This window comes from Castor canadensis, chromosome X, assembly GCF_047511655.1.
Source record: "Castor canadensis chromosome X, mCasCan1.hap1v2, whole genome shotgun sequence".
NCBI classification, from domain to species: domain Eukaryota; kingdom Metazoa; phylum Chordata; class Mammalia; order Rodentia; family Castoridae; genus Castor; species Castor canadensis.
Genome location: NC_133405.1, coordinates 109,324,731 through 109,337,487, shown reverse-complemented (window position 1 = coordinate 109,337,487; position 12,757 = coordinate 109,324,731). Strand labels below are relative to the sequence as shown.

The following is a 12,757-nucleotide window of genomic DNA, read 5'->3' as shown; positions in this document are numbered from 1 at the left end:
TTTTAATAATTTCAAGACCTTTTCAAAAACTCAATTACTGGAAATATAAAATATCCAAATAGAAAATATATAGATTTCCTGTGTAAAAATAGTTAATAAGAACTTACATTGTTGATGATAAAAATAAAAAATGTGCATTCTTATTTAAAATAAAACACTAGAACAAAAATAATATCCTGACCTAGGGTGCTAGTATATTTCTTTGTATCTCTTTGATTACCTAGGCTATTGTAATGCCATACTATTAGCTATTATGCACTGTACAGCAGAAATGTAATATGACTAAAGTGATTAAAAATGAATTTCCCTGGATGAAATAATTTCATTATTAAGATGAAGATTCTCTTTACTTATTCTCTTAATAATATTTTCTTTATTTTTGTTTTTTAAATTTAGACTTATTTGTACATATACATGTATAATGCACAATGTTAAAATCATGTTATTTATCATTTCTGTCTCCTCAAACATTTATTACTTCTATGTGTTGGGAAACTTGGACATTTTTTCTGATTATTTTTAAGTATATCATAAATCATTGTACACTGCAGTTACTCAACTGTACTATAGAACATGAGAACTAATTCCTACCATCTAAATATATTTTGGTACTGTTATCTAACCTCTCTCCAGTCCACTTCCCCATCCTAGTATCTAGTGACTTCTACTCCTTTCTGTTCTTATACAAGATTAATTTTTTAAGCTTTCAAATTAGTGGTCTTTTATATAAGTAATTTTTGGATAATTAGATCCATATAAAAATCCATAACATTTTCTCATATTCTTCATTCTATACAAAAGGATAAATTACAAATGGCTCACCTATTTAGCTATAATCACATAGCTATTAGAATTTAACATGGGTAGGTTCTTTATAAGATAGATGTAATGACAACTTTCTTGTACATACTTAAAGTGGTATAAAGGACAATAGCACAACCACAGAAAAATGAAACTAATTTGTGAAAGCAAAATGAACTTGATAAATTCTCAAGATTCTTTTCAACATTAAATTTCAGTGATTTCTTGAAAGTTAACAATGTGACAACAGATCTTGTTTATTCAAGTATGTGATAATACCTGAAGAATCTTATGGTAAAACCAAAAATCAACTTTATTTCTACTTGTAGACTTGTATACTTTCAATTTAAATGTTATAAGAAAATTTTATAAGAAAGCCTGGTGTTATAAGCAATGAATTATACTTTTTATCTATCTTGACTCCTCACACCCTCTAAAGGACTATGTTTATTTGGGTGGTAATATAATCTATTTAGTGATAATATAAACTTGTAAGGTGTAAATATTAATTCCTAAATTTGATTTTCATGCATGGTTCATTGTACTCAGCTCCTTTTATTTTTATCCAAGCACATTTTAAAAAGAATTAATCTGTAATTTCATTTCAATTAAAAAGAAGACTGAAATTTCCAAATAAAACATAGACTTAATTTGATTTGTACTTATGACCTTTTAAATTTATACTCATCTGCATTATTCTTTCATTACCTTGGAAATAGGCTTATAGATCTAACATAGGAATAGCAAAATCTGTCATCATACTAAGAATGATTATAAACAAAAATAAAAATACTAATAAAAAAGAAAAGGGTAAGTTCAGAGCTCAAACATCTTAAGGTTTTTATTAAGATATCTGTATTCAAAATGTGATTATGTTTGTATTGTATGATATTGATATTTTAGGAAGTATTAATTTTTAATTAACTTTCACACAGCAAGTATTCTTTAAAAATATGTAGCTCATAAACTCATAAAGACAAAATTGAAGATAATAGCTATCATTTAGATATCTCTTAGTAAAATGCACAATCTTTCTTTTTTTACAGTTCTATTTTTTTTTATTTTATTTTATCTTTTTTACATTTACCTACATGTGTATACATTATTTGGACCACTTTCCCCCTCTCCCCACCTGCCTCTAGGCAGAACTTGTTCCACCATCTTGTTCTCTAATTTTGTTGAAGAAAAAACATAAAAGATAATAAGAAAAATGGCATTTTTGCTAGTTTGAGATAAAGCTAGCTATACAGGGAGATTCTTTGTGTTGTTTCCCTGCAGATGTATATTGCAACCTGAATTGGTTCATCTCTACCAGACCTCTTCACTACTTCCTTAGTCCCCTTGCCATAGTGGGCTCTGTCAGTTTAGGATTACTACATTCAACCCTATACAGGACTATGTTGAATGAGACACCCTTGTCTCATTACTGACTTTAGGAGAAATGGTTTCAGTTTTTCCCCATTAAGTATGTTGGCTATAGGTTTGTGATACATAGCCTTTATTATATTGAGTTACATTCCTTCTATTCCTAGTTTCATCAGAGCTTTATCATGAAATGGTGTTGAATTTTATCAAAAGTTTTTTTGCATCTATTGAGATGATCAAGTGGTTTTTGTCTTTGCTTCTGTTAACATGATGTATTACATTTAATGATTTGTGTATGTTGAACCATCCCTGCATCCCTGGGATGAAGCCAACTTGGTCATGGTGAATGATATTTCTGATATGTTGTTGGATTCAGTTTGCCATTATTTTATTGAGGATTTTTACATCAATACTCATTAAGGAGATTGACCTGTACTTCTCTTTTTTGGATGTGTCCTTCTCCAGTTTTGGATGAGTGTAATACTGGTTTCATAGAATGAGATAGGCAGTGTTCCTTCCCTTTCTATTTAATGGAAAAGTTTAAGGAGTATTGATTGGTATTAGTTCTTCTTTAAAGGTCTGGTAGAATTCAGCAGAGAATCCATCAGGTCCTGGACTTTTCCTTTTTGGGAGACGCTTATTGCTGCTTCAATTTCATTACATTTTATACATCTGCTTACGTGGCTGGTCATAAGTATCATAAGTGTCTAGAAATTTGTCCATTTCTTCAAGATTTTCCATTTTATTTGTATATAGGATCTCAAAGTAGTCCCTGGATTTCCTTGGTGTTTGTTGTTATCTCGCCTTTTTCATTTCTGATTTTACTAATTTGGGTCTTTTCCCTCCTCATTTTAGTTAGATTTGCCAGAGGCTTGTCAATCTTGTTTATTTTTTCAAAGAACCAATTTTTTGTTTCATTGATTCTTTTTATGATTTTTTGGTCTCTATTTTATTAATTTCAACCATTATTTTAATTATTTCTCTCCATATACTTTTTCTTGTTTTTCTAGGAGTTTGAGATGTAGCATTAGGTCATTGATTTGAGATCTTTCTGTCCTTTTAATATTATGCGCTCATGGCTGTAAACATTCCTCTTAGGACTACCTTTAACGTGCTCCATGGGTTCTGATAGGTTTTGTTTTTATTTTTCATTAAATTCTAGGAAATTTTTTATTTCCTCTCTTATTCTTCTATGACCCACTGATTGTTGAGCAATATGTGGTTCAGCCTCCAGTTGTTTTGGTATTTTCTGCTCCTAATTTTGTTGTGGAGTTCTAGTTTTATTGCATTGTGATCAGATAGAATGCAGGGGGTTATTTCAATTTTATTATGTGTTTTGAGGCTTGCCTTGTGCCCTAAAATGTGGTCTATTTTGGAGAAAGTTCCATGGGCTGCTGAGGAGAATGTATATTGTGCTGTTGCCAGATGAAATATTCTGTAGACATCAGTTGGGTCCATTTCATCTATGGTGTCATCTAGGTCTTGGATTTCTTTGTTGACTTTTGTCTGGATGACATATCTATTGGTAATAGAGGGGTATTAAAGTCTCCTGTTACAACTGTGTTGGAGTCTATGTGTGGTTTTAAGTACTTTAGTATATGTTTGATGAAGTTGGGTGCACTAACATTGGGTGCATATAGGTTGATAATTGTTATTTCCTTTTGATGTATTGCCCCTTTTATTAGTATGAAGTAACCTTCTTTGTCTCCTTTGATCAATGAAAGTTTAAAGTCTACTTTGTCTGATATAAGTATTGCTACTCCTGCCTGTTTTCTGGGGCCATTGGCTTGGTAAATCTTCTTCCAGCCTTTCACCCTAAGCCAGTGTTTATTTCTGTCAATAAGGTGGGTCTCTTGTAAACAACAGACTATCAAATCTTCCTTTTTAATCCAGTTTGCCAAATGGTGTTTGATGGGGGAGTTGAGTCCATTGACATTCAGAGTTAATATTGAGAGCTATGTGGTGATTCCTGCCATTTAGTTGTTTTTGTTGTTTAAGGATTTGTGTGCAGCTGAATCATTGCTACTCTCTGATTACTTGTCTTTTCTTCTCCTGTGGTTTAATACTTCCCATCCTCTCATGATTTTGTTTGATTTCATTTCTGTGTGCAGAATTCCTTGTAGAATCTTCTGTAGTGGTTACTTGGTGGTCATATATTGTTTAGGTTTCTGTTTATCATGGAAGCCTTCTATTCTGCCATCAATTTTGAATGATAGTTTTGCTGGGTAGAGTATCCTAGGATGAAATTGCTCTCATTCAGTGCCGGAAACACCTCTCTCATGTCCTCCTTCTTTTAAGGTTTCTGTTGATAAATCTGCTGTTATTTTTTATGTGTTTACCTTTATATGTTGTTTGTTTTTTCTCTCTTACAGCTTTCAATATTCTTTCTCTGTTTTCTGTGCTTGCTTTTTTTAATGATAATATGCCATAGAGAGGCTCTGTTTTGGTGTTGTCTGTTTGGTTTCTTGGAGGCTTCCTGTTCCTGACTGGGCAAATCTTTTTCAAGATTTGGGGAATTTTCTGTTATTATTTTATTGAATATATTACGTATCCCTTTGACTTGCACCTCTTCTTCTTCTTCAATGCCCATGATGCTCAGATTTGGCGTTTTGATGGAGTTGCTGAGTTCTTGCATATTCTTTTCAAAGCTCTTGAGTTGTTTGACTAAGAGTTCTTCTGTTTTTGTTTTTGTTTTTAATATCTCTTTTATAGTCAAGCTCTGAGATTCTATCTTCCACTTGTTCTTGTCTGTGGAATGGCCTTCCACTATGTTTTTTGTTTGACTGAGAGGACTTTTTATTTCCAGGATTTCTGTCTGATTCTTTTTTCTGAGGTTTTCCTATCTTTGTTCAGTTCCTCTTTTATATTTTGTGTTGTCATTTTTAATTTATATATTTCTCTTTTTACAGTGTCCTTTGTTTCACATTGGTGTTTGTCGAAGTCCTCTCTGAGTTCATTTAGTTGTTTCTGTGTATTCTCAAGTTCTTTATTTGTGGTGTCTTGAAATTTCTTGGAGTGCATGTTGTACTTTCTGGTTAACTGTGTCTAGTATCTTCTCCATGTGTTTCTCAATGACCTCTTTCATGATTTCCTCTCTGAGGGATTTTTTGTGGCATGACTGGGTGCATTAGTGACAATTATCATTGTTTTTTGGGGGTCAGGAACTGGGTATCCATTTTTTTCATTTCCCCTTAATCCCCTATTGGATTGATATTTTTGAGGAGTGTAGTTTCCTTTCCTTCTTCTTCTTCTCCCATCACTCCTATTGGTGCTGTGCAACTATGTTCTTGATTGGCTAGTTGGTGGTTTTAATTGCCTGTTTTCTTTCCCTTGATTTAATTTTTGTGTCATGACTGACTTAGTTATTATGTAGCTTGATGTACTATTTTTGTCACTAGCCTGAAGGTGTAAATTATCAATATCAAATTCACAGGTTTAATGCCAGACTAATTGTTTACCAATTATATAGAAAACCCCTTGGATAGTATCTATAAATAGTGGGAGTTGGCAGAGTAATGGTTGTTTGGCTAGAGATAAAAACTTGGTAATTGATAAATGTGGCACTAAAGGGGGGAGCAGAAAGGGGGCATGGATTGGGGAAGAGTTATGGGGACTGCTGGATTTTTGTGGCCCTTGTATGTATTTGGGTATAGTTCCACTGTTGTAGTGGAGAGTGCTTGTGTCCAGAATTGCAGGGGGCTGGGCATGTATGGTTGGTACAGTACACTAGCCAGCAGGTGATGAGTGTGTAGGAGGGAGGGGTAGTATGGTGACAGGTTGGAAGAATAGAAGGGGGAGGTAAAGATGAGGAGAGAGTGGATGAGAAAGAGCAGAAAAAGTAGTTGAGAGGGAGAGCAATGGATTGTAGCTCAAGAAAAGGAGGGAAAGTGAAGGGGGTAAGAATGAGGATAAGAATATAGGGATAGTAAAGTTGCTAATACAAAAAGAACAGAACAGGTTCTGCCTGGAAGCAGGTGGGGGAGAGTGAAAGGGTGGGGGGCAGGGAAGAGAAATGGCCCAAACAATATGTATGCACATATGAATAAATGAATAATAAAAAAACAACAAAAAGTTCAGTCTGCTCAGTAAAATTTCTGGACTTATTCCTTTGGCATCCAATCCTGGTATTGGTGCTTTGTCTTCTGAACATTGTGAAGAAGGGTGCTGCCCCTCTTGTTGGACAGCTTGGGATGAAGATGGCAGGAGGTTTATTTTTTCTACTTTCCTTGGTCTTATAGGCTATCCATTCCACGTGGGAGCTCTGAAGTGGTCTCACTAGGTTAACTGGCTTGGTGAGCAATATTTGGTTTCTTCTGTCCACAGGGCAGGTTGCAGTTGGGACCTGAGGTAACTCACTGTCAGTTTATGCAAGGTGGTCAGATCTGTTGTTGTTTTCATCAGGTGGCAACTGTGTTGCCCTACACCTGAAACTCTGGCTCATCAGCTCCTCCCCCAGCAAGGTGGGACAATTCAGTTTTGAGTACCACCCTCAGTCCCAGGAGACTAGCTCAGTAATTCGCCAGGCCCAGCTTTGGGAGGTTGCCCTCCCACCTGTGCTGTCAGCCTTTGTTACTTTCCCCACATTTATTCACTGAGTATTTAGCTCCTTGTCCCACCCCTGTCCTCCAGGGCAGGTTCATCTTTCCACCCCACCCCCACAGTTGGTGTTAGGTTACAATTCCCTGTCTATGCTTTTCAGTTTTGTTGAGGGAGTGTTTAATCTGCTGAGGGGCTGTGCTGGAATATGTTCCCCAGGAGTGGGTAGGGGAGTTGCATATGATGAGTGTTGCTCATCTATTGGGTCTGCGGGTTTTTACAGGCAGCTTTGAAACTGGCTGGGGGTTACAAATGGCGTACCACTTTTCTCAAGGCAGACACTTCCTGGGACTGGATTCAGCACAGTGGGGCACAAGGAGACTTTCCACAAGGTCCAGGAGGTCACAGAGTTTAAATCTTATTGATGCTCTATCTTCTGCTTATTTAAAGAAAAAAAAGGGAGAAACAGCCTGGGGGGGTTTTCCCCAGGGCACACATGCCCTGTTGACTGTACCATAGTGGGATTTTCCTAGCTATTAGGTGCAATTAAAAGCTGTTTTAAGGGTCATTCTTTGAATTTTATGTGCACCTAATATGTTGGTGGTTATTATTTTTGCTAAAAGCAATCAGAATTACCCAAGTGTAGCTCCTTTCACATCTTGAGGTGGTTTCTGGAGTCATGGAGCTCAGGAATTCTGGTTCCCTACCCTAACCACCATCTTGCTTTTTCCTGCACAATCTTTCTATGGGGATTTAGACTAGTTATTTAAGCAAATTGTCTCAATTTCCCCATTTCTAAAATGAGAAACATAAGAGAACTTAATTCTTTGGTGGTTTTCTGATAATTAAATGAGATATTGTATAAATAATACTTAGCATAGAGACTAGAACAGTTAATAGTCAATATATATTGACTATTAATTATATTAACTATTAGTATTTCAACTTTTGCATTGGGCCTTAGAAATTTTTCATTTCCTCAAGGAAATACAACTAAAAGTTTAAAATTTTTTGAAATTTTGAGTTGGGATATTTTGAAGCAGGGTCATTCTCTCTTTCCATTCTTCTTTCTTTTTTCCTTTGCTTTTTCTTTTAAATATAATCTCATTGTATAGCCCAGACTGGCCTTGAACTCACTGTCCTCCTTCCTTAAAGAGTCAAGTGCTGAGATTATAGGTGGGAGCCACCACACCCAGCCTCTCCTCCCATTCTTAATATTTTTAATAGTTTAGTATTTTCATCTGAGTCAATATTGCTTTATCATCAATCTTGTAACAAGAATTCTTTGAAAGGAGAGTAGTCAATAATTCCTTACTGTGGTTATAAATACTGTTACTCTTCAAAATAAAGGTAGATACCACAACATGAATATCCTCACTGTTAAAAATACCCTGAAGATCACCATTCTTCCAATCTCTCCATATTTGTCCAACAGGTAGGTTATTTTTCAAAGAATTATCTCATAACAATCTGCTTCTGGATCCTACTGGAGCTACTTACATATGCAGCTTCCTGAGTCCTAACACAGACTGAATAAATCAGAACCTCTAGAGGTGGGGTTTGGCAGGCTCCATATGTAACAAGTATCTTAGGTGCTGAAAACTTCTAATCCATCAGAACACAAGAAAATAATTCCAGTTTTTCTGCTTTATGGTTTTCAAAATCAAGAACAGAACTTTTTTTTTTAACAAATAAGCTTTAAATCAGTTAAGTAAATGAACAGATTTCCTTCACAGCAATTAGGGGGCTCCAAGCAGAACCTGGCCATGTTAAAGTCTAGAAAAAGTATACAAGAAATTAAAGGACCAAAAGTAGCTCCACATTCTCTTCTATACCACTTTTGCACTTCCAGTAAGGTGTGAAAAGACTCATGGGTTTTATGGTTTGTCACTGTGCAGCACCTCAGCCATCCTTTTCAACATTTTATCAGTTTGTCTAGTCTCTTCAAGAGAAACTTCCTACTTCAGGAGAAAGTGCATTTTTGAATAAGGTTGATGACATTTGAAATAAAATAGTGAAGTGAATTTATAACTTAGTGTATGTATTTTTGTTTCAGGAGAAAATTTAAAAATTTGATAATCAATAAAGAATTAAGTAATTCCTTTGTACAACTAATATTACATTCTGTAAACATTTACATTTAAAATCATTTTTATGTGTGTTGCAGGTATCCTGGTACCTCCTAGAGGAAATTTGGTTATCCCAGTGTTATTTATACCTCATAAAATGAAATTATACAAAACAATGGTCATTGTTAAAATGAGGAGAGCAAATGGAGAACAATGGCCTATTGACAATTTTGATGAATTGGATATAGAGATTAAAAGGTAACATTTAAATAATGACATTGAAGCACAAAGAATTCTGTTTTGACTGGCACTGATGCAATTTGTTTCTTTTACGTATGATACATATGCAACATAAGCCTCATGGTTTTGAATTCTCTGAACTGCTGAAGTTCATATGTTCAAAGAAGAAAATATATTTATTTTATATATATATGATTATTGATTTGAAGTTCAGAGTAATGAAGAGGTTCAATCTTAATTATTAATATCAATCTAGTCAGGAGTATGCAAATGGACTCCTTTTTGACTGAGAAAATAGTGACTGGTAGGTCAATAAATAATTGGTGTCTTGAGGACAACCTGCAGCAGCTTGTCTTGGCAAAGTCTATGACTTGTGATGACCTTGTACAAGGTAGAGATGACATCCTGACTGCCATGATACTGTGTCATTACCAGAATGCAGGTAACTTACACTCTTTGCTTAGCTGAATTTCAAACAAACTCCAATATTGGTGCAAAATTTAAATGTTTTCTCTGCTCTTCTAACTTAATTAAATAATTCTATGGAAAACTTAATTTAAAAATTTTTATTACGTCCTATGTTTGCATATTTCTTCCTCATATTTAATTTCCTTTTTTTACTGTGGTCCTATTAGTATCCATTCTGCCAGTCATTTCACCACTCTTACAATCACTACTTGCTACATAATTTATGAGTCCCAGAGAAAAAATGAGAATGAGAGGGTCCTTATTAAAAAGCTATCAAGAATTTTAATATAGTTATGGTAGTACATTAAACAAGCATGGAACCCTTCTAAGTGTCTTGCAATTGCACAAGCCACATGCATACCTCATCTTGCCTGTAGTGTCTTATTATTACATTATTTCATTTTAACAAGAAAATTTCATTTTTAAAATGATCAGTAACATTTTCTAGTATTTCTCTCCTAATAGTGATATACCTAGAATGTTTAAACATATGACCTTTTTATTTTAACTGGTATCCCCCTAAACTCAATTCATCATCACTTTCTGTAGTACTGTACTTAAGGGGATTGTTTTTGTTTTGTGTTTTGCCTGCCCAGTTTAGACTATAATCCATGAGGACTCTTAATACCTCTCATTAATCACAATTTAGTTATATCAGTAAATCCAATTACACTCTTTAAGAGGAGAAAACAAAACCTCCTTAATTTTAACTTGCATCTCATGGTGGTTCTCTTTATGACAATTTCCAAAGGTTTGCTTGGAAATGTTTATAAAATCAGTATTTGCATAAAATGCTTCCTAGTTCAGTTTCTCTCTGCATAAGTTTAAATTCACAAGATTTACTAAAGTGCCATTTGGTTAATAAACAAGCTGTTTTATGCTAACATTGAAAGTGTTTCTCTTTTTTGTTTACTCTTGATATTTTAATTTCTCTAATTAGATGTATGGGAATAGACAGCAAAGAAATGGAAACAATACACTGGATATACCCAATTATTGGACTTCCACAGTCACCACTCCCTGAGGGTCCTCCAGGTAGATATATTTTAGTGCCAGAATTCTAAAAATCTTAGTCATCATCTAATCCCGTCTTTTTTGTACAGATAAGAAATTCAAGTTCGAAAGACCAGCCCTATTGGTGGAATGCTGGAACATTACCCTTTCTCCCACTAATGAATCTAATAACTTTCCCACAAAACCACCCCATTTACTGTTGCCTTCCTGTTGATGAAACCCAAATATCAATTCAGGTTGAAATGAAATTAACTTCAGACCCTCTTATCCTACAGAGTCCTGCACTAGACCATAAGATTCCTGGGCACTTTAGTTCTCTGGTCACATTTAATCACCACATTTCAGTTCTTATGAAACTCAGACTCATCTATCCTGTGAGAATGCTGATTTCATTTTTTTAATTAGTTGACTGAGACACAAAAAAAAACTTTAAAATATTCTCCAGTACCACCCCGAATACACCAAAATTTTCAGTGTGATTTACTTTGCCAAGATAGACACAATATAAAATCCCTACCCTTGAATGTCTTTCTTTTTCTCAGTAACTACTTTTTTCTCCACATTCCCCATGCTTCTGTCTAGTTTCTGTATATTCTCTTTCCTCAATTCTCTTCTTACGCAAGGGATCCATATGCCTTGATTTTCCCAGTTTCTTCCCAGGATCGCCTAAGAAATGAAATTCCACTTATAGAATAATATAATGAAATTCAATATTCGAACCTTTGCCATTCTCTAGACACAGCCTTCATAACTAACATGTGCTGAATTGCTTTGCAAAGCACAGAAGTATGTATTTTTAATTTCTGCCTTGAAAAACACATATAGAATTTTGTTTTGTTTTTTGCGGACTGTCAATTAAATCCAATTAAACTTGGGCAATCTAGGCAAGAACTCTTACCACTTGAGCCATGCCAGCAGCCCTTGTTGTTTGTTTGTTTCTTTGTTTTTCTGGTAGGGTCTCAATAACTTTCCCTAGGCTGACCTTGAACTCATGATCCTCTGGCCTCCATGTCCTAAGGAGCCAGGATTACAGGTTTGCACCATCATTCCTGGGTTGGAAGTTTTAAAATTCTTGGATGTTTGCTTTTTCCTTCTCTCTCCAATACTAATCATTCTATGTTAAAAGACTTAGACTTCCTGACTAAGAGTCTAGCTCAATAGTAGAATGCTAGTCTACAATGCATAAGGCCCTGGGCTAGATCCCCAGCTATGACAAAAAAGAAAAATTAGATTTCTACAACATAAATTATGTCACCACACTTAGAGAAGAAAGTAGTAAGTTTTTGCTTATAAATAAAGCATTTCCCAAGATAAATGTTTATAAAGAAAGGCCAAGACTAAATATTTCCTTATGTAGTTTACTTTTTTGTTGTTCATTTATTCACATGTGCATACATTGTTTGGGCCATTTCTCCCCCCTATCCCCTGCCCCCTCCCTCTTCCCCCCATCCCCCCTCTCTTCCGGGTAGAATCTGTTCTTCCCTTATCTCTAATTTTGTTGAAGAGAAAACATAAGCAATAATAAGAAAGACAAAGCATTTTAGCTAGTTGAGATAATTTAACTGGAGTAAAAATCCCTATATACAATGGTACCTTTGACATATAAAAGTCAGTTTTACTTGAAGTATTTTTATTCTTGAGTTTAAAAATTATCAACACATATAAGTATTTCCCATATACTAAATTATTTTCATAATGCTCCACAGACATTTAAAAATGACTTTTTTTCATTCTAGAAGGTAATTGATTGTTATTTTCCATAGAACTGAAGTGTTTAAATTTTGTAATACATAGTCATCTGATCAAAGTGATGTAATGCAGCTTAGACATCACTCAGGGAATTCTAATAGTGGTGTTGCTTGTATGTATTACAATTTTGTTTTTTCCAGACGAAAGGCTTAAGCAGAATTTTTCAGTCTACATCAAAGCTTATGACAATAAAAACATAAATTTCTTGTATATTTTCTTTAAAGTAAGTTAAACATCCACAACATTTTCCTTTGAGTCAGTTTTCTTGGTATTTACTTGGTTTTTAAATTAAATGTGAGTTCTGTAAATAGCCTTTGTTGGATTAGTACAACCTAGTAGTAACATCAATGTTCTGAAATAGATTAGCTATTAGTTATTAAATCATTTTATCCAAAATCTGAAACTATTGGTAACTATTTTTCTGTCAAAATGCTCTTGCTAGCAAATGGGTATAATTTTATGCAAACATATTATTTGCTTTGTACAGTTAATTCTCCATTCTTTTCTTAATAACT

At 34.4% G+C, this 12,757-nt stretch overlaps 1 protein-coding gene across 1 annotated transcript in view; it reads left to right on the top strand.

The window, feature by feature from the left end:
• The window catches only part of Cfap47 (cilia and flagella associated protein 47), a 393,644-nt gene that overhangs the window by 336,995 nt on the left and 43,892 nt on the right, over nt 1-12,757 (top strand). Inside the window, exons 59-60 of the mRNA XM_074062282.1 lie at nt 8,870-9,029; nt 10,420-10,514. Of these exons, the coding sequence (XP_073918383.1) occupies nt 8,870-9,029; nt 10,420-10,514 (255 nt within the window). The remainder of the gene's footprint in view (nt 1-8,869; nt 9,030-10,419; nt 10,515-12,757) is intronic.